Source organism: Colius striatus, chromosome 15 (genome assembly GCF_028858725.1).
Source record: "Colius striatus isolate bColStr4 chromosome 15, bColStr4.1.hap1, whole genome shotgun sequence".
NCBI classification, from domain to species: Eukaryota; Metazoa; Chordata; class Aves; order Coliiformes; family Coliidae; genus Colius; species Colius striatus.
Genome location: NC_084773.1, coordinates 11,050,598 through 11,068,953, shown reverse-complemented (window position 1 = coordinate 11,068,953; position 18,356 = coordinate 11,050,598). Strand labels below are relative to the sequence as shown.

Sequence of the window (18,356 nt, the reverse complement as noted above, 5' to 3'; positions counted from 1 at the left end):
TAAAAAAAAAAAAAAAAAGAGAAATAACCAACACAGTGAAGCTCTGACTGCTCATGGCACATTAATGTGTATCAGCCATCGCCTGCCACCTCCTAATGATCCCACCTCCGATCCAAGCCCAAAACTGTGGGCTTTTTACCACTACATTTAAAGTGAAGAACAAACATAAACCAGTCACCTCCCAGCGTGGCTGCGATTTTCATTAGTCCAGGCGGGGAGAGGAAGAGGGTGTTGTTCTGCTCAGCCCTTATTGCCTTCACGATTTATGGATTATTTTTTTTCTCTTCCCAGCAGCTCAGAAGGAACTTAATCATCACCTCTGAGTAGAACGAAACCCCCTGTCGTACCCTTCAACTTGCTTTGGCCTTTCCCATACGATGTCTGGACTCAGCACATGGCCTGGCACTTGCAGCTCGTGTTAACACTCTAGTTGGGGTCTATATTCTATTTATTATAGCATAGGATATTTTTATATATCTATTATAAATACCTTATGTATTTTACACATGAATTACATGTATCTATATATCCCTTCTGTGTGAGAGCCAAAAGCCTCTCTCCTGTGGGAAGCACTTTCTCAAGAGTCCCTGGTGCCCCTGAAGATGTGGCACATTCCTTTCCTGCAGGATTAGGGAGCTCAAAGGCAGTAACTTGCCTGGGACAGCCCAGGTAGCCCAGCTGCTCTTTTTGGTTTTGGATCCCTGAAATGTTGGCCAGCAGCACCGTGGTAAGGACCAGGGCTGCCATGATGCTGCAGGAGGAGAAGAGAAGGAACAGGCTGGTGCTTTCTCCAGGTAACAGAGATCTGGCTGTTAATGAATTACAGACTTATCAGATGGAAAAGCAGCCCTACTCTCAGCCCAGCCCAGACCCTGGGTGCCAGTGCAGGAGCTTGGTGAATGAGGGAGATGCTCCTGCTGATCTTTGGCCAAGCCTGAAGAGGAGCCTAACAGCATCTTCAGCGGGTCAGTCACTGTAGGCTCAGCCTCCAGAGCTCTGAGCACATCAACGGTGACACCAGAAGAAAACATGAACTGGGAGACATTGGTGGCAAGTAAATGAGGTGCTAAGCCCCCAAGGCAAGCCCTCTTGTTTTTCTGGAGCAAAGCTCACCAAAGGCAAGCAGCTGGACCCACACTGTGGGCACATGGCTGTCCATGACTGTGTGCCCTGGGATGTGAGCATGACACAGCACTATCATGTGCTGCACACCTAAGAGAAACAAGAGAAGGATTAGAGACAAAGACCCAAAGGCAGGAGAGCGTCTCCACGGGGCTGAAGAGGACAAGGAAGTGCACAAGGAAAGGACAAGACCACCTCGATGCTGCAGGGATAAAGGTATTGTGCAAAAAGCCTTGGACAAGACCTTCAGATCCCACATGGGTGCCCTGGAATGTGCCACTCACCTGGAGCTCCAGTTTGGGTGAAATGATGTCATGGGGGCCTACAGCCCCCCAGGGCCACCCAAGGTGTCCAGGGGTTGGCAGAGGAGTGTCATCAGGCTGAGCCCCCACCAGCTCTGGGTGTGGGTTTGCTGGGTGACAGCCCTCTCGAGCACCAGAGGCGTCTGTTATTGCTGGAAGCTTCACATTTTATCATTTAATCAAATAAAGTGCATTTGTGGATTACACAATCGTTTGCAGGCCTCGATAATCTTTTCCTGCTTAGCTCTGCACTAGAACCGAGGAGGCAAACAAAGACATTTGTAGCTGTCGTCGGAGGCCCTGGCTTCATGCCAGCAGCTCTTACTCCTTGGGAAAACTGGTGCAATTTGTATTGAAGAACATCCTGGCAATCGTGATACATTAGATATTTATTTATTTTGCCAACCGGGAGGTTTTTGAGCTTTTGTTCCCCAGTAAAATAAAAGAGCCAAAAGAAAAGAGGAAAAAAAAATCAAAGCAAAACAAATCCTGCCTGGAAACAGCTCAGAGCAAAGGAAGGCACAGCAAGAAGGTATAAGGGGACAACAGCATGTCCCAGATGGATGCCAAGGTCACCCCTTCCCCTCTCTGCAGCCATGCCCCTGTTGTGGCATGCAGATATCCTCCAGCAGGAAATTACAGCTGAAAGGAGAGGAGCCCTGGCTGTTGTCACCAGAGAAAACAAGGAACTCCAACAGCACTGAGCCCCTGGGGAGGGGTCACTGAGGGGACAAGAGAAGTCAGTGACACTTCTGATGCTGGCAGGAGGCTGCTGCAGGCTGGAGTGGGGAGTCCCCTCTAACACAGCCAACAAGGACATGCCACCGTGGAAACCCAACCCCATTCTTCAGGGGAAGACCCTCACCCCTATGCCTTGAAAAGACCACAAAAGCAATGCAAGCCCTACTACAGACTGGACTGAAAACTTTTGGAAAGTGTTATTTAAATACAGTTTCCATACCCAGCACTTGCCTGACATGATGATGATGTTCTCCTGCTACCAGCTCCCACGTGGCCACAAGAATGGGGTTTGCAGCCACCAAATCTAGGGAAGTGAGGGCCTTTTCCCTATTGCCATCAGTTAAATCCTTCCAGAAATCCAAACAAAAATCAGGATTATCTTAAACATTTGAAAGGTTGGTAAAAGAGTATGTTGGGTTTTTTTTAAGATAGAAAAAGAAGATCAAATTTATCTGTTTTCATGGCAGTATGGCTAAAATAGTGTTTAGTACTTGCAGCTGCTGTTCTCTATGAAGAATAGGAAAACTGCAGGAGAAAAGAGAAAAAAATATCAAGTTTATTCAGATACTAAATGCAGAGAAAAGGTACCTTTAGGATACACAGTACACAAGCAGCCCTGCCAGCCCAGACCCTCAGGAGACTTGCCCCAGGAAGGAAAGAAGCTCAGGGAAGAAGGTAAAAACCTCATGCAGCTAAACTTGTGTGATTTTGGCCTGTGTGCTGAGCAGGACCCTGGCCCTGATCCCACCCCCCAGGGATACAACCCTCAAACTCACCTCCTTCTGCTTGAGAATGTCCCCTCACACCTTCCACAGTATCACACCATCACTGTGGAGGGTCACCACTGAGAGGAGGGTACCATGGTGGCCAGCTGCTGGCAGAGGCTTCCCCTCCTCGTGCTTTGCTTCAGGAGGCTGCACATCCCAGGATGCAGTTTGGAGGTACCTGGAGTTATGGGGTGACACAGCAGCTTTCCAAACTTAAAAGATAAGGACCAGGAGTTGGAAAAGAGGATGCCCTACAATGAGCAGAGTCTGCAGAGGCACGACTGCAGCATCACCCCATCACCATGTACCTCTTCCCCCTCATCCCTAAGCATTTGTGCTGTCACCCTGTTAGATGCCTGTGGGAGGAAGGATCAGAGTGGCAGAAGCAAAGCTGTCCCAGCCCCAGATGACTCCTTTTCACCTTGTGAGTGGCTGTGCTGCCAGGAAGGAATTCACCTCTTCTTGCAGCGAACGGGTTCAGCTCCTCTGCAGCTGAGCAGCAGTTCCAAGTGCTTTGGAAGGCAGAGAGTGAAATCAAATGGTTTAAAACAATTTAACATCAGCCCCTCGGGAAACTCGCTGATGGAGCAGCCCCATCCTACCCCACACACATCAACCACCCAAATCCCCCTGTGTAAGCAACCAGAGCAGCCCTCAGGATGTTTTGAGGATGTCAACAGCTACAGCTTGTTGTCCCCATACCCACACATGCCCCCAGCAGCCTTGGTGACATTAACCCATCACCATGCCACTTTGCATCGTGCCACACTGGCACAGCTACCTACTCACAGCCCTTCCCCAAAGCCTCCCTCTCCTTCCACCTGCATCACCCCAGAAACAGAGGCGAGACACTGGCTTTAGCAAAAATGTTTAATCTCTCCTTGATGCGTGTGTTTATGTACAAGTACTAAATTTGAAGAACATTAAAATAGGAAATAGCAGGATATTTACACGATCAAAGGGCGTGTGACCAGCCGCGCTGGCCTGTTGCTTCAAGTCTGAAACAATCACAGAAAGGTCATCAGGACTCTGGATTTGATAGGTTTTTTTCCCCATTTAATGCTTTAAAACGATTACAACTCTCTGCCTCTCACCAGGGCTGTGGTAGGGTTCCCCTGCTTTCTTAAAGGACAGCTCGTTGTGCGCTTTGGTGGGGAGCAGATGAGCCCGGGGTGAGGGTCCCACCACCCATCCCCCTGATCCTGGGGCCAGCCCCGGGGGTGGCACAGGGCTCCTGCCCAAGGGGGACACTGGGCCAGGCACAGGGGATACGTCCAAGCTGGACTGTGCTCTTTCTTTAACTCCAAACTGAAGAGAAAAGGCATTGAGAGCAGAGGGGAGCAGCGAGGGACCTGCTTGCTGCAGTGACCCGTGGGGTACAGCTGCTTCTGATGGCAGGGGACAGAGTGGGAACTCCCCAAAATGCAGGCTCAGACAGGGGATGCTTCTTCATTTCCCCCTATTTTGGGGCACAGGCAACACCACCGGCCAGAGGAGTCCTGCAAACACTTCCCAGCCTCTCCCTGCCTTTCTTTGCCCTTAGGCAGGGTTAGACTGTGACTGTGACTGTCAGCCCAGCTCTGCCCCCTGCCAGGCTGGGGCAAGAAAGGAAGGACAGGCTGCCTGGCACAATTAAGGACACTGGGCATCACAAAAAAAGGCAAAGGTAGCACCAAGAAGGCCTGGAGGCTGCAGGCAGCACTGCAATGCCCATCCCGCTGAGCACCACCCTCCCCATTACAGCCAGCAAGGGGATCTTGGAGGGGTGGGGAGGTGCTGCAGGGTCCTTTGGTGGAGCAAACCACAGACAGCCCAAAGCTCCCCGGGAGGAAGCCAACAGGAACCCATCCCCAAGACAACATCACAAGCTCTCAGCATCACCATGGAGCGGGCAGAGCTGGGCCATGGCACGTGGGGATCTCAGTGAGGGGAGCCTAGCAAGAACAGTCACAGAATCAGAGTCTTAAGGGTTGGAAGAGACCTCGAAAGATCACCTAGTCCAACCCCCCTGACAGAGCAGGACCACCTAGATTAGGTCACACAGGAACTCATCATGCCATACCTGCCTGGCACAACACCCCCAGAGACCTCCCCACTGCCCAAATCCACCCCAGGCCCACCATGGCCAAGAAACTTGGCCGTCCCTCCAGCTTGGCCAAGGGAGCACCCACGGCATCACTGCTAGGAAGGCAACAGGCTAATAAACCCTCTGCTCTTAACGGTGCTTCCAGCCCGCCTTCACCAACAAGGCCATTTTCAGGGGGATGCTCTCTGAAACACATCTCCACTCTCTCCAACCAGCAAGAGAGTCCCACCATCCCCCCTCCACCACCACAAAAACGACGCATTCAGCTCCCTCAACACCAACCAAAGCTCCCCAAGACTCTTATCCCTGCGACAGGCAGGACAGAGGCTGCAGAGCAAACACTCCCCTTCCCCTGGACCGTGGAGACACCGGCACAGGGCTGCCTTCCTCCCAGCAGCCTGCAGGAGCAACACCGACCGGCCTGCAGCAGCATCGGGAAGGGGCTTTGGGCCAACCTGGCACCAAAGGCAGCCATAGACACCCCTCACAGCAGCAGCAAAGTCTGCAAAGGACCCTCCAAGGGACCCCCATTGGGAGGCTTTTGTCCCACCAGAGCACCCTGGGAGAGGCTGGCAGGAGGTGACAGTGGCCTGGGTGGGCACACAGCTGTCCTTTAAGGCTCTCCGAGTACCACATTAGAGATATGAACCTCTGAAGTCTTTCTTTTTGCTTTCAGTTCAGTTGCTTGGGTTTTTCTTTTCTTTTCTTTCTTTTGGACGAGAAAGTGACAAATTAATTTCAAATTTAAAAAAATGGATAACAGGTCTAAACAAACCTCTAGCATTCAACACTTCAGGGGGGGGGTTTGTTTCCTGTTTTTGTTTTTTCTTCTGTTTCTTAAAAAGATCAACTCAGACTAAAATCTAGCACAGTCATGCAACAGCCCACAGCTCTCAGAAATCCAGCAACAGCTCAGGGTTCATAGGTTTGGGAAACAATTATTACTTCTTTTTCAAATATAGGCTTTTTGCTGTTGTGGTTGGGGTTTTTTTTTTTTTGTCCGTTTTTTTTCTCTCTCTTTTTGTTTTTATTTTTAATTGGCACCTTCTCCTTTCCCTCCTTATTAAAACAAAACAAAACCAAACAAAATTACAACGTAACAAGAGATGTGCAGGCTTCAAACAATTGTTCTGCATGGTGAGAAAGGCTTGGAAATATCTTCCAGACCATTTGGTATCTTTTTTTTGTTTCCCTTTTTTTAATCATCTTCTTTTTTTTTGTAGCTGTTTGTTTTGTTTTAACTGGCTGTGTAAATTCAATTCGTATTTATACTGGTTCGACTCTCCTTCAGTTAACTATACAGCACCCCACTGGGGCACGAGAATTAGATTGTAACCACATATATATATATACACACTTTTATTTTTTTTTAATTAAAAACTTCATTATTTCTCCCTCTCCCCACCTTGACTTGCAATTTAAGGGAATGGACAGAAATCAGCTGGGCTTCTTTCCACTCGGGTCTCGACGGCCACCCGCTCCTGGCAGTTTGGCCCCGGCTGCCGTGGCCTGGGCAGTGACAGGAGCTCTTGGTACAGAAAAAGGAAAGTTTTCCTTGTTTTTTTCTTATTTTTTGGAAGTTTTTGGTCACCTGCTGCCATTCAAGGCAGCTTTCGGCACCTTTTCATCTCTGGAAAGCACAAACCCGCAAGGATCTGACATTTGGAAGGGGCCCCGACGGGGAGACCTCGGGTTTCCACAGGGCAGAGGCAGTGGAGGGGAGACAGGGTGACGGCAAGGAGAGAAAGGGAGAGAAAGAAGGCAAAGACAGAGAAAGAAAGGTCAGTCTTGGGCAGAAAGTCCTGCACACATTTGGGCTTCCTGGGTGGAGGAGTGGGTCCCGTGGTGGCCAAACATCCCGGTCCCTCCGAGGGCTGCCCACCCAGTGAGGTCTGCTGGGGTGATCCCCGTCAGGAGGTGCAGAAGAGTTGCCTCCTCTTTCCCTGGGGATCTGGTCCCTTCCCCTGCATTAGCACAAAAAAGATGATGGGGGGAAAAAAAAATAAAGTAAAGGGGCTGTGTTAAGGCTGTTCCAGTGCCAGGGAATCTGCCAAAAATCCCAGGCTGGCTTGCCATGAACTCTCCTGGCAGCCCCCAAGCCCCACAGCCACCCTGCACCCCGGGACAGTCGGCACTGCCCAGACCTCCCTGCAGCTGCCAGAATGGGAAAGCAAAGTTGAGCTCCACAAAACACCGACCATCCCTCAGTGACCCTCTAGGAAAAGAAAAGCCGACCTTGGGATTTCCCTCCTCTCTGATCGTGACCTTCAGAACCACTCCAGCAGCATTTAAATAAGAGTATCTATTCAGCTAACAAAACTCCCACCTTTTTTTTTTGCTTTTTTTTTTTCTGCACTAAACAACATTCAAATAAAACATGGCACAGGACGTATTGTAGAAATATCAAAGCTCCAGGATTTCTTCTCCCTTTCCTGCCCACCTCTACTGCCCCCACCCCCAAAACTCCTCAGCGTCAGTCCTTTACCTAGTTTTGTAAAATCGTTTCTGTTGAGTTTGTTGCAAAAATTTAGAACCTTTTTGGGTTTTTTTTTTCCCTCCCATTTTTTGTTAGAATTTTCTTTCTTTAAATTAAAAACCTTGTTTGTCTCGTGTAAATTGTGCAAATATAGCAGATAACACCAGTGGCAGAAGGCCAGAGAGAGAGAGAGAAGGGGGAAGAGACAGAAAAAAAGAGAGGAGAAGGAGCAGGAGATGGGGCAGACAGCCGGGGGGAAGGAGGGGACAGCAAGTCAAGTACAGTAAAAATAGGAGCCCACCCACCCCCCCCTCCACCAAAGTAACAACAACATCCAAACGCCGTCCTAGAAAGCCCCGTGGTCCCGACTCTCCTTCCTTGTGGGTCCTGGGGCTCTGCCCGGGCAAGGGACGCCCCGCAGGTCCATGGGGCAGGCGACCCCCTCCTCCTCCTCCTCCGCCCGGCATCGCCTCTCTGCAAGGTCCCTGCTGCACCCCGGGGGGACTGGGGGGGTTTCCGTGTGTGTCACAGGGGGGTTTATCGATGTTGCTGCCGCCATGGGGAGTTGGGGTTTTGTTCCTGTGGAAGCGTGCGGAGGCGCGGCAGCCGCCGCGGGCCCGGCCGGCCCCCAGCCCCAAAGTGTCCGTGTGCCGCGGGGGCCGCCGCCGGCCCTCCCTCCTGCCGCCTCCTCCGTGCCCTGCCCAGGACGCTGCCACCGCGGCCTCCTCAGCTGCTTAAGGCCATTGTGTCGATCGCCTGCTCCAGCTTACTCCTCAGCCGCTGCCTCCGGGCCTGCTCGTCCTTCTCCAACGCGGCTAAAATCTGGGCAAGAGAGGGGAGAAGAGAGGGTGAGGAGGTGTCCTGCTAACCAAAGTGGCTCCTTGTCGCCCGTGAGCATGCTGGCTCATGAACAGCATGAGGGCGTGGGGATGCTGCCCCAAGGGAAACGGTGTGTGCTTGTTCCTGTCCCTAAAGAGGATGGAGAAGGGCTAAAGGTGGAGGATGCGACTCAGTGCTGCCACCCCGCAGAAAGAGCCTCCCGGGGCGCCCAAGGGTCCCCTGGTATGAACAAGAAGCCAACTTGCACATGAGGAAATGAAGAAAATGAATATCCATTGTCAAATGGAGGGTGAACTCCTAAACCAAGACATTCTCACCATGTTCCTGACTCCAGCAAACCTGTAACATCCTAAGGAGGCAGGGGTTGCATTTCAGAGACCACAACCAAGCCACGAACTGGGTCCATGAGCACAAAATGACCAAATGCACAAGACTTCAGCTACCAACAGTGGTAAAACCCCACTCATCTCTCCCCAGGGGGGACAACTGAAGGGCACAAGGTGATGGAAGGGCACAACAGATGGATGCACCAGCAAAGGCTGCCTCGCTGGGAGCCCTCCATCCTGCGCAACAGACACCTGAAGAAGACTCAAATCCCCTTTCTCTAAACAAACTCCTGGCCATGATGGCAGGGCAAAGGGACATTCCCCGGCCCTGGGCTGGATAGGGCCATGCCCCTGCGGCCAGGGAAGGATTGATGGCAGCGGCAGGGAGGAGGACAAGGCTCGGAGTGGGGAGAAGGGAGTAATGAAACATAAAACAAAGGGGCAGTTGCCCTCCCAGCAGCCAGGAGTCTCATCTCACTAACATCATGCCAGCAGAGCAGAAAAGCTGATTTAAAAAAACCAAACCTGACAGAAATCTCATCTCCTCGGGTGAGCTAGTTGAGAGAGCAAATTTTTTGCAATTAAATATCAAGGCATCCGTCAAAGGGGACTTGATTAACCATTTCATTGGCCCAGTAATTGGAAACAAACTGTTGTATAATTAATAGACTTACTAGGAGGCAGGCAAAGTCCATCAGTAGCCCTACAGGTAACTTCTTAATGGGGAATCAGCTCCCTTTGATTAAGAGCTGCCGCGGTGCCTGTGGGCTGCAGAGCAGCGTGCGGGGCGTGCTGTGCAGTGGCCACCATGCAGCAGCCTCTGGCCATCAAACAGGCTCCAGCTCTCCATCAGGCTTTTTAGGACAGGATCAGGCTGGTCCCTGTCTGCTAGGGCACTAAGAGGTGCCCAACAGAGGATCCCTTGCCAAAGGAAAGGGGAATGGTACATCTCAACACCAGCTCCCAAGGAGGGGAAAATTCACCAGCAAGAGCTGGGTAGGTTTGATTTACCTCCCCTGGCAGCAACAACCATGGGCTGCAGCTGGACTCATGAGAGCTCATAGATTCTGCCACAAACCTGCTACAGGGTACACTCCCCCACCATCCATCTCCACAGCCACTGTCAGCCATCATGGTACATCGGCATAAAGTAACTATTATAACATGCAGAAATCCAAACCTGACGTGTCTGAAAGGTAGCTGGAGCTGGAAACGAATGAGATTGGTCTGAGAAGTGGAAGAGCAGCCTATTTATTCCCTCCAGCCACCTCCTCCACCCCTCCTGATTAGAGAGCAAGTGTACTCTGGCATGCTGAGGTGTCAAAAGAGTCATGACCTGCCCCTGCATTTATTCACTTGTCTCTTATCTCAGCCTCACGGAAACAATGCAGTCAAAAGAAACCTGTGCTGAACACAGAGACCCAGGTTTGTCACCTGCTCTAAGGAGCCAGGACCACTGATTACCAAGATGCAAGTACCCAAATGAAAATTAATTATGATTTTCATTCATAGCCAATGACAGCATATTATTGCACTGAACAACAGGAAAAATTATTCTCTCCCATTTTGCATCAAAGAGGGTGCAATCGGGCTGCATATAATTGTGCTTAATGAATGAAAACAAACAAAGGGAACAGCTGTGATTTATTAATCCCATTACAAATAATAAAAGAAGTTCCTGAGAGCTGTGAACACACTTGTGATGCTCTGAGAGCGGGTGACAGCAAGACACTCAACAGATGTCAGGCTGCCATTAGTGGGCAAGGAGAGGACCTGTGGCCCTCAAGAGCAGCTCATTAACACCACATGGTTCCCTCCTTCCTCTTGCCCAGGGCTTGAAGGATTTAAGACATGAGGGACTTTTAGTCTGGAGGATGTGAGTGTTTGATGATGGCTGAAGGATGGCAGCTGCCCCACAGCAGATCTACATCCTCCAGCTCACTCCTCTTCCACTCTCATGGTAGTCACAGAGCTCTTGTCCAAACTGTAAAACCCCAAAACCCTTCATGGCTAACTCATCACACAGAGCTATGGAGGCCTCCTGGATGGGCCATCCCAAGTCATCTGGGGAGTGGCACAGAGGTCTCATCAGCACAGCCATCAGTACCTGGCCACCAGCTACACAATGACCACCATGTGGCACCTTGCCAAGCACCAAGGTTTCCTCCTACCCCTGCAGACAACATCAGGCCCTACTCCTCCTCCTCACACCTGCAAAGCACCTAGCTCTAACAGGATTTTGGCCACCACAGTCCCAGCACTGACCTTAGACTCAGGGGGCAGGTCTGCCACAACCTGCCCATGGACTCCCTAAATTGACACCTCAGCAAGGTGCTGGGAGATGCCTCTTGGGGTTCTCATAGGGCACAACGGGGACCCCGAACCCTCTCCCTGCAGGGCATGAGGCCATCTCTCCCCACTCATTCTGAGCAAGATGTTCTGGCACTTTGTCACCTAAACAAGCCACTGCTCAAACACATTGTCAATCCTCTTTATTGGGACAATAAAGGCTATACTATCGTGTTATATGTATAGATCCATATTTTACTGTAGTTACATATTTTATTGCTTTAATAAAAAGATGCAGCATGTGGCTTTGAGCAGTACTTTACAAAGTTAATTTGTCTAAATTACAACAGAGGGGTTTTTAACCAATTCTCACTGATGTTCACAGCACTGAAGAGGCCGCCACATCCTTTAGAATCCCCAGGGAGCAGAGCCAGATGCCACGTGTCTGATCACACTGGGCCAGTGGCAGTGGATAAGGAAAGCATGCTGAGGCAACATGCAAACTCCACAGCCCCATGGAGCCCATGTGCCAAATGTGCAGAAAAATAGGTGTTTCCCACATTATCCACTGCAGCAAATACATGCAACGAAGCACTGCCTACACCCTGGCTCCACACTCCCCAAAATCTTTCCTTCCCTGAAGTACAGACAACAACTACATTGCTGTCCCGCACTTCAGGGGGCGTTTTTCTATAGGGAACAGAGAGGGATGGCAGAAAGGCAGGCGAAGGGACACAGCCTGCAGCCCAGGCTTGACTCCCTCTCACCACATCTTACCTCATCCTTGTACTTGGTGATGTAGGAGTAGATCTCGTGCAGTGCACTCATACTGTTGAACTGACTGAGGTGTAACCGCGACTGCTCCGCCAGGTACGCGCTCATGTCCTGGTCACTGATCGCTGGCATTTTAGCTATATCTGCATAATATCTGCAAGGGAGAAACAGAGGGGTGGCTCAGAAATAGGGACAGACAGAAGGGGATGGGGTCCCCACTGTGATGCTCGTGGAGAACAGTCACTAGAGAGGAGGTGAAGAGTGTCTTGGCACCGAGCTGGGACACGTCATGATCACCCATTACAACACCACTGCTCACCAAGAGGTCTCTGAGCACTCCGTGGAGCCATCACCCACAGTGACACAGTTCTGAAGGAGCAGTGCCCAGCACAGCTCAGCTCACCATCCTGAACCTACCAGAGCTGCTGCTGACAGATCTCCCACCCTCTCCTAAACCACACATTTCCTTCTTCCCATCCCATTGGCATGTTTTGCCACCAAACTGCATCCACCAGAATCCTCCCTGCCTGCAGCAACACGTGTTTGCTGCCATCCTCCTATGGTTGCTGTGTCACTGAAGCCAACAATGCCCCTATATGTTCAATAAAATACCTGGTGCCTGAATACTAGAGTAGCTCACATCCAGCTTCTGAAGCCATATTCGCCCATGTGCTACATCTTCCTCAGCAACAGACATTCAGCACAGCTTATAACTGCCACAGGCCACACTCAGAAGTTACCACTTACCAAAAAACTACCAGGAGCTTTTGTTTTCAGTGAAAAATGATACATCTGTGAACTCAAAGCATCCTGGGCAGCAGAGATGTCTTAGGGCATGCCTGTGTCAAACGACTCTGTGCTTTCCTGCCTTCCTTGTGCTTCTGTGATGGTTACTACTAGCAGGATACTATTTTCCATTTCCTAGGACACCATAAGATTCACAGTCCTATTCCTTAGCTGTCTCCCTGATACGCTCAGCAAACAGAGAAACCCAGACACAGCTTATTTGCTCCAGAATCACAGTGGAAAAATAATATTCGATGAACCCTGGCCACTCCCACCACCTGGAAATACAGAGTGCCAGCATCTCCCAGGTTTGCTTTACTCCTCATGACTCCTCACTCAGTGAAGTTTCTGGTACAGTGATTAGCATCATTAGCATCATCAGCCAAACGCTGAGACGGAACATGGCTGAAGCACTTGGATAGAAGCAGATGGCAGCAAGACCACTTGAGGAGATAAATACCATCCACTCCATCCCATGGCGCTGAACTCAGCTAGTGATAAAATACTCGGGCAGTTTTTACAAGCAGGCTCATTCACATCCAGAAAGTGATGCAAGAGGTTTCCTGGATGCTGCCAAGCATGCAGTGGTCTGAGGTGAGGACCTCTAAGGCAGGCATCAAGAGATCTGTCGCAGTCACTGGAGAGATCATCCCCACAGTGACCTCTCCTAAAACTGACATTGCTTCTGCCTGTGCTGAGGAATACTAGGGACAATATGCCCAACCATCTCAGTTACAGAGAGTTTTGAGCAGCAAAGCAAACCCAAACTGATCCTCCTGTCCACCCTTTAACCTTACAGGTGAAGGCCACTGCAGGGAGGGACTCGTGGGAGATGAACATCCATGGGAGACTTGCTGAAGAAAGCCTTAGTGACTGACACAACAAGATGTCGAGGTAATGTGCTGCAGTTCTACATTCTGGGTTTTCTCACAACACAAAGGATGGCAGGAAACCATCACTTTTCAATATAAGTGTGTAGGGCTTATGTGGACCAAGCTCCCAGTCACACCCAGCACTTCCAGAGGACACCTACCACAGCCATACCCCTGAGAACAGGCCCCTTGGGGCTTCCCCAGGCTCTCCCACCTCCCGAGCCCTTTCCTGTGCTATTCCTGCCTCAGACTGGCAGGATGCCCTTTTTTCAGCTGGTGCCTGAACCACGGCGGCAGACAGACCTGCTGTTGGGACTGGCAGTCCCACTCAGCCGCCCTCGCATCGCTCTCATCTTGCCTCTGCAAAGCTTTGTGAGGATAACTGTGCCAAAAGCCAGAGATGCTGATCATGTCATAAATCCCCACAGCAGAGTGGTACAAGATGCAGTCACACCCTGCCCAGGGCAGCTCTGCCCCCTGCTCTGCTGCCTCTGAGACCGAACTGGCGGTAAGCGATGGCAGGAACATCTGTCACCAGGGAGATCACCCACCTGCTCCCCAGAGATGCAGTATGTCTAGATCAATGTTTAACTCTGGAATGGCTTTATACCTTTTTTTTTATACCAGGCACAGGCAGAGCTGAATATTTTTGTCATAGTGATGGCAAGGTCAGAGAAATTCACCTTGTGAAGTTGGTGATGTTCCTATGGGATCCCACTCCAAAGTCCCCTCCAATTCCCAGCAAAGAACTTTCTTCTATTACAATGCAGCTCATCTCTCATCTCAGCCATCACATTTCAGGGGCACCTTTCCTTCTGATCCAAGCCCTATCTTCCTCAAGGGAAGCTTGTCTTTGTACCTGCTGCAGAACACCAGGCATATGACAAAAATACCTGTGTACAAGCAGGTATCCAAAGGATGATTTAGGCTACAAAGTCCCATATTTTCAAGCTAGAGAACGTGACATTGTTGCCTGGACATCTTCAGTCTGGTTCACTCTGCATCTGGTCTAAATGCTGAAAAAGGGAATTGTGCTCAGGTGGGTTTTTTTTAAACAAAACTAAACAAAAAGAAGAGCAGCACAACAGCACAAGGGAGAAGTTGCATCAGCAACCTGAAATCTGCCATTTTTTAAGTTTGATGAAGCCTCACTTCACAAGACAGCAACATTTTAACAGCACCTCTACTTGGAGGGCTTTGGAAGACATCTCCTAGGTTTCTCTCTCAAAAGGATAAAGCTAAACACAGCATTATGCCTGAGCGCTTTAATTTGCAATCAGTAGCATTCAAGCCCTGAACCTTTAACACTGCATTAATTCAGTGGGACAGAAGAATGTCTCTCATCAGCTATCAGTGCAGGTGGAGGGTGTGGGAAGCAGTCAGGGGACCTGCTCCTCTCCCTGCTCCTGGGCACAGCGACAGCAGTCCAAGCGCTGCCTCAGAGCACGTGCTCTTATCAGGATCCCAGGTGAGATGTACTGATGGATGAGAGATGGGGAAAAGGTAATTTTCAACCATTTCAGCAAAACCTGCGTGGATTGTCGTGGTACAAAAAGGCATTTCTCTAGTCCAAGGCTGACTTCTCACCGCTCTTTGAAAGTAATCAAGGGAAGTGTCAGCAATTCCCTAGCACAGACCAAGCCTTTAGAGCAGAAAACATCAGACAAACTAAAAGTGGAGGCTGCTCTTAGTACTCCTTAAGCAAGTCATAAACAGCTCTGTCAAACAGTCATTGCAAACTCATTCCAGGAGGCAATCACAAGAAAGCATCATCTCCCAAACCTTCCGCAAGCATCAGTACAGTCCCTCTCCAGGCCGCTGCCAAGAGGAGTCCTCCCAGCCACCCAGACCCACGTACAGCCATGGTGAGTCCAAGCAAAGCAAGAAGCTATTGCCAAGTCTACTCACCTTTCTACCCAGCTCTTGTAGTTGGGGATGTCCTTGGCATACAGTAGTTTGTTGGAGGGAGAGTCTTTTCCTAGCTTGTGCTCAGAAGTTGAGCAGGAGTCCATGAATGTCTGAGCCACCACGGATAGGCAGGCATCAGTAATACTGTTCTTGTGAATGTCAAACACAAACTGGGGGTTCTTAATCACATTCACCCAAAAACGTAGAGGTAGACTGAAGGACAAAGGAAACAGGAGTCAGCACCTGAATCAAGCCCTGCAGGGCAGCTGGCACATACATGTACCTCCAGTTTTGGAGGAGTTCCCCATGACCCAGAACTGGGTAGGCTGCTTTTCCCAGTACCCTGGAGGTGCAAATATCCTGGGGTAAATGGTCATTCCCCTCTGCCCAGCCCCCAGCATGGCAACAGCTCTCCATGGAGAAATTCCTCAGCACTGCCAACACATCTCAAGGCAAACCAGGGCAGCGCAGATCGCCAGTTTCTCCAAGGATCCATTCTCACTGAAGAGCCCTTGCTGAGCCCATGGGTCAAACCACGCACAGTCCCCTTCTCTCACAGCAATAATCCCTTAGAAGGCACTGTGTGGCATTTCCCACATCTCCCATGTCAGAGGAGGGAGTTAACTGGACTCCTCAAGGGACTCATTAGCACATTTAACACCAGAGGAGAATTTCGGCAGCCTCAGATGCTGGAAATAAAGCTCTCAGCTGTAGAGAAAGCGCATCTCCCGGCCAGCCACTGACTGGATGTTTGTTGCATACTGACACACATGCCAACCCTCCATGGCTCCATTTCCCAACCCTGTTGCCCCTTTCCTGTCCCAGGAGCATCTCAGAGCCTCCTACCCCATAAGAAAGCCTCTCTGCTCTGTCATCCCTCAGCTCCAACACCCAGCGAATGCTTTTATCTTAGACAAAACACACTTCATTCCCCAGGACTTCCCTAATGAGGGTACCGGGTGCATGTACATATTTCATTTGTGAAGGGAATGGCCTCAAGAAATTAGCTCCACACATCGAATTAGCGCCCAGAGATAAGCACAGGCATTAGTATGCAGGAGCCTGCATGCCCAGCCCCTGTGGAGTGGGGCTTTTTTTTCCTTCCTTGCCTTTCGCTCCTTCTTTTAATATAGAAAGCTGAGTTATAAATCAGTTCCAAGCGCTTCCACGCTCTCACATCTCCATTTAAAAATGCTTCTTTTCCTGCCCTGCTAATTGCCAACAGTTACTGAACTACACAAAGGCAATTTGGCTGCCATTTAACAAATGCCAGATACGGGAACGTACGTACCCATCTCCAGTAATGGCAAGATCAGAGAGATGAAATCAGTGAGGCAGCAGAAAATGGGGAAGGGAAGGGAAGGGAAGGCTGGGGAGCAGGAGCCAAGGCCTGCTCCAGCCCTGGCTCCAAGGTGGCACGCAGGAAGGCCTCAAAGGCTGCCCTGCTTTTCTGAGAGTGATTAACAGAGCCCATGGGCTGGCTCTGTGGTTTAGAGAGTGACCTGGTTTTGGTTGGGAAAGAGTTAATTTTCCTCCTAGTAGCTAGTTCAGTGCTGTGGTTTGGATTTAGGATGAGAGTAACATTGATAATACACCAATGTTTCGGTCACCAGTGGGCAGTGCTTACACTAAGTCAAGAACTTTTCAGCTTCCCACAGTGTCCTGCCAGAGAGGAGGCTTTGGGGCACAGGAACCTGGGAGGAGACACAGCTGGGACAAGTGACCCACACTGCCCAAGGGCTATCCCATACCACACAGTGTCATGCCCAGGACATAAACTGGGGGAAAGCTGTCTGGGGGCTGCTGCTCGGGCACAGGCTGGGCATCGGCTGGTGGGTGCTGAACAGTTGGTTTTAATTTGCATCACCTGTTTTTCTTAGGTTTTATTTCTCTCTCTTTTTGTTGTTTTCCTCTCCATAGTAATTTTGTATTACTATTCTTATAATCATTATCATTCCTATTTTATTTCAATTATTGAACTGTTCTTATCCCAACCTACGACTTTTCTTACTTTTACCCTTCCAATTCTCTCCCTCAATCCCACTGTGGGGGCAGTGAGCCAACAGCTGCATGGGGCTCAGTTGGCAGCTGGGGTTAAACCACGACAGGGAGGATACACACACAGCTACCAGCCCCTACCATTCTATGATTCTACGATTTACTCTAACTTTGTTAGGTCACACTCAGAGGAGTGACAGGAGGGAGTGTGGGAACAGCTTCAGGACAGTCAAGATGAGAATTGGGCAAGCTCAAGTGGCATTTGCCCACATTGAGATGGGAAGGGACTCATCGAGGTCCTCAGTGGACTCTGAGCTCCTGCCATCAGGGGGAGTGTGGTGCCTGTGATTTGGGATGGAAGGGCTGAGGGAGCATTGCATTCCTGGGATTTTTTTCTGCTGCAGGAAGGCATGCAAGGGATTTATTTACCCACACCCGAAACACAGAGATAGGGGCCTCTCATGTCCCTGATCGTTTCCAGGGACGTATTTCTGTTCCCTGTGGGAGGGGGGTTGGAAATGTGATTAACTGTGATATCAGTAGCTCCCTCTGGCCCCTCTCCATTACCAGTTACTCTTCCAGGTGTGCCTGACATCGTAATCATTGATCTGATGCTTATCAGCTTGTTCATCCAGGAAATCAAACATGTATTTGATGGCGAGGGGCAGCGCGCTCCCACGGTGTGCTGTGCTGAAGATGGTCTCAAAGAGGTCATCCACGAATTTCTGCAGGGTGCCCTGGAGAAGAGACAGAGAGAAGGGCTGCTCAGCAGTGCCCAGCACCAGCAGAAGGATGAGCCTTTAACTAAAGGTCAGCCTTTAAACCAATTTCACTTCTGTTCCTACCACTTGGAGGAGAAGCACAGTCTGTGTAACCATATTGGTTATCAGTGGCTTATACTGGGAAACAGACAGTGATAGCTCCTTAAACTGAGTGGCCTGGCACGCTAAAAGCATACAAATAAAAACACTGTAAAGAGTAAAACCCAAATGAATGTGTGTCATATTGTGGTCTTTTTTGTGTCCCATTAAGGCAGTCGCGACCTGATGACAGACACCGCTGAACAAGC

General features: G+C 50.1%; 1 protein-coding gene across 1 annotated transcript in view; it reads right to left on the bottom strand.

The window, feature by feature from the left end:
- Positions 1-3,812: 3,812 nt before the first annotated feature.
- Positions 3,813-18,356, bottom strand: part of PLXNA1 (plexin A1) — a 119,410-nt gene continuing 104,866 nt past the window's right edge. Inside the window, exons 29-32 of the mRNA XM_062008746.1 lie at positions 17,855-18,024; positions 15,290-15,502; positions 11,727-11,877; positions 3,813-8,316 (exon numbers count right to left, since the gene is read on the bottom strand). Coding sequence (XP_061864730.1) covers positions 8,221-8,316; positions 11,727-11,877; positions 15,290-15,502; positions 17,855-18,024 — 630 coding nt within the window. The 3' untranslated portion in view covers positions 3,813-8,220. The remainder of the gene's footprint in view (positions 8,317-11,726; positions 11,878-15,289; positions 15,503-17,854; positions 18,025-18,356) is intronic.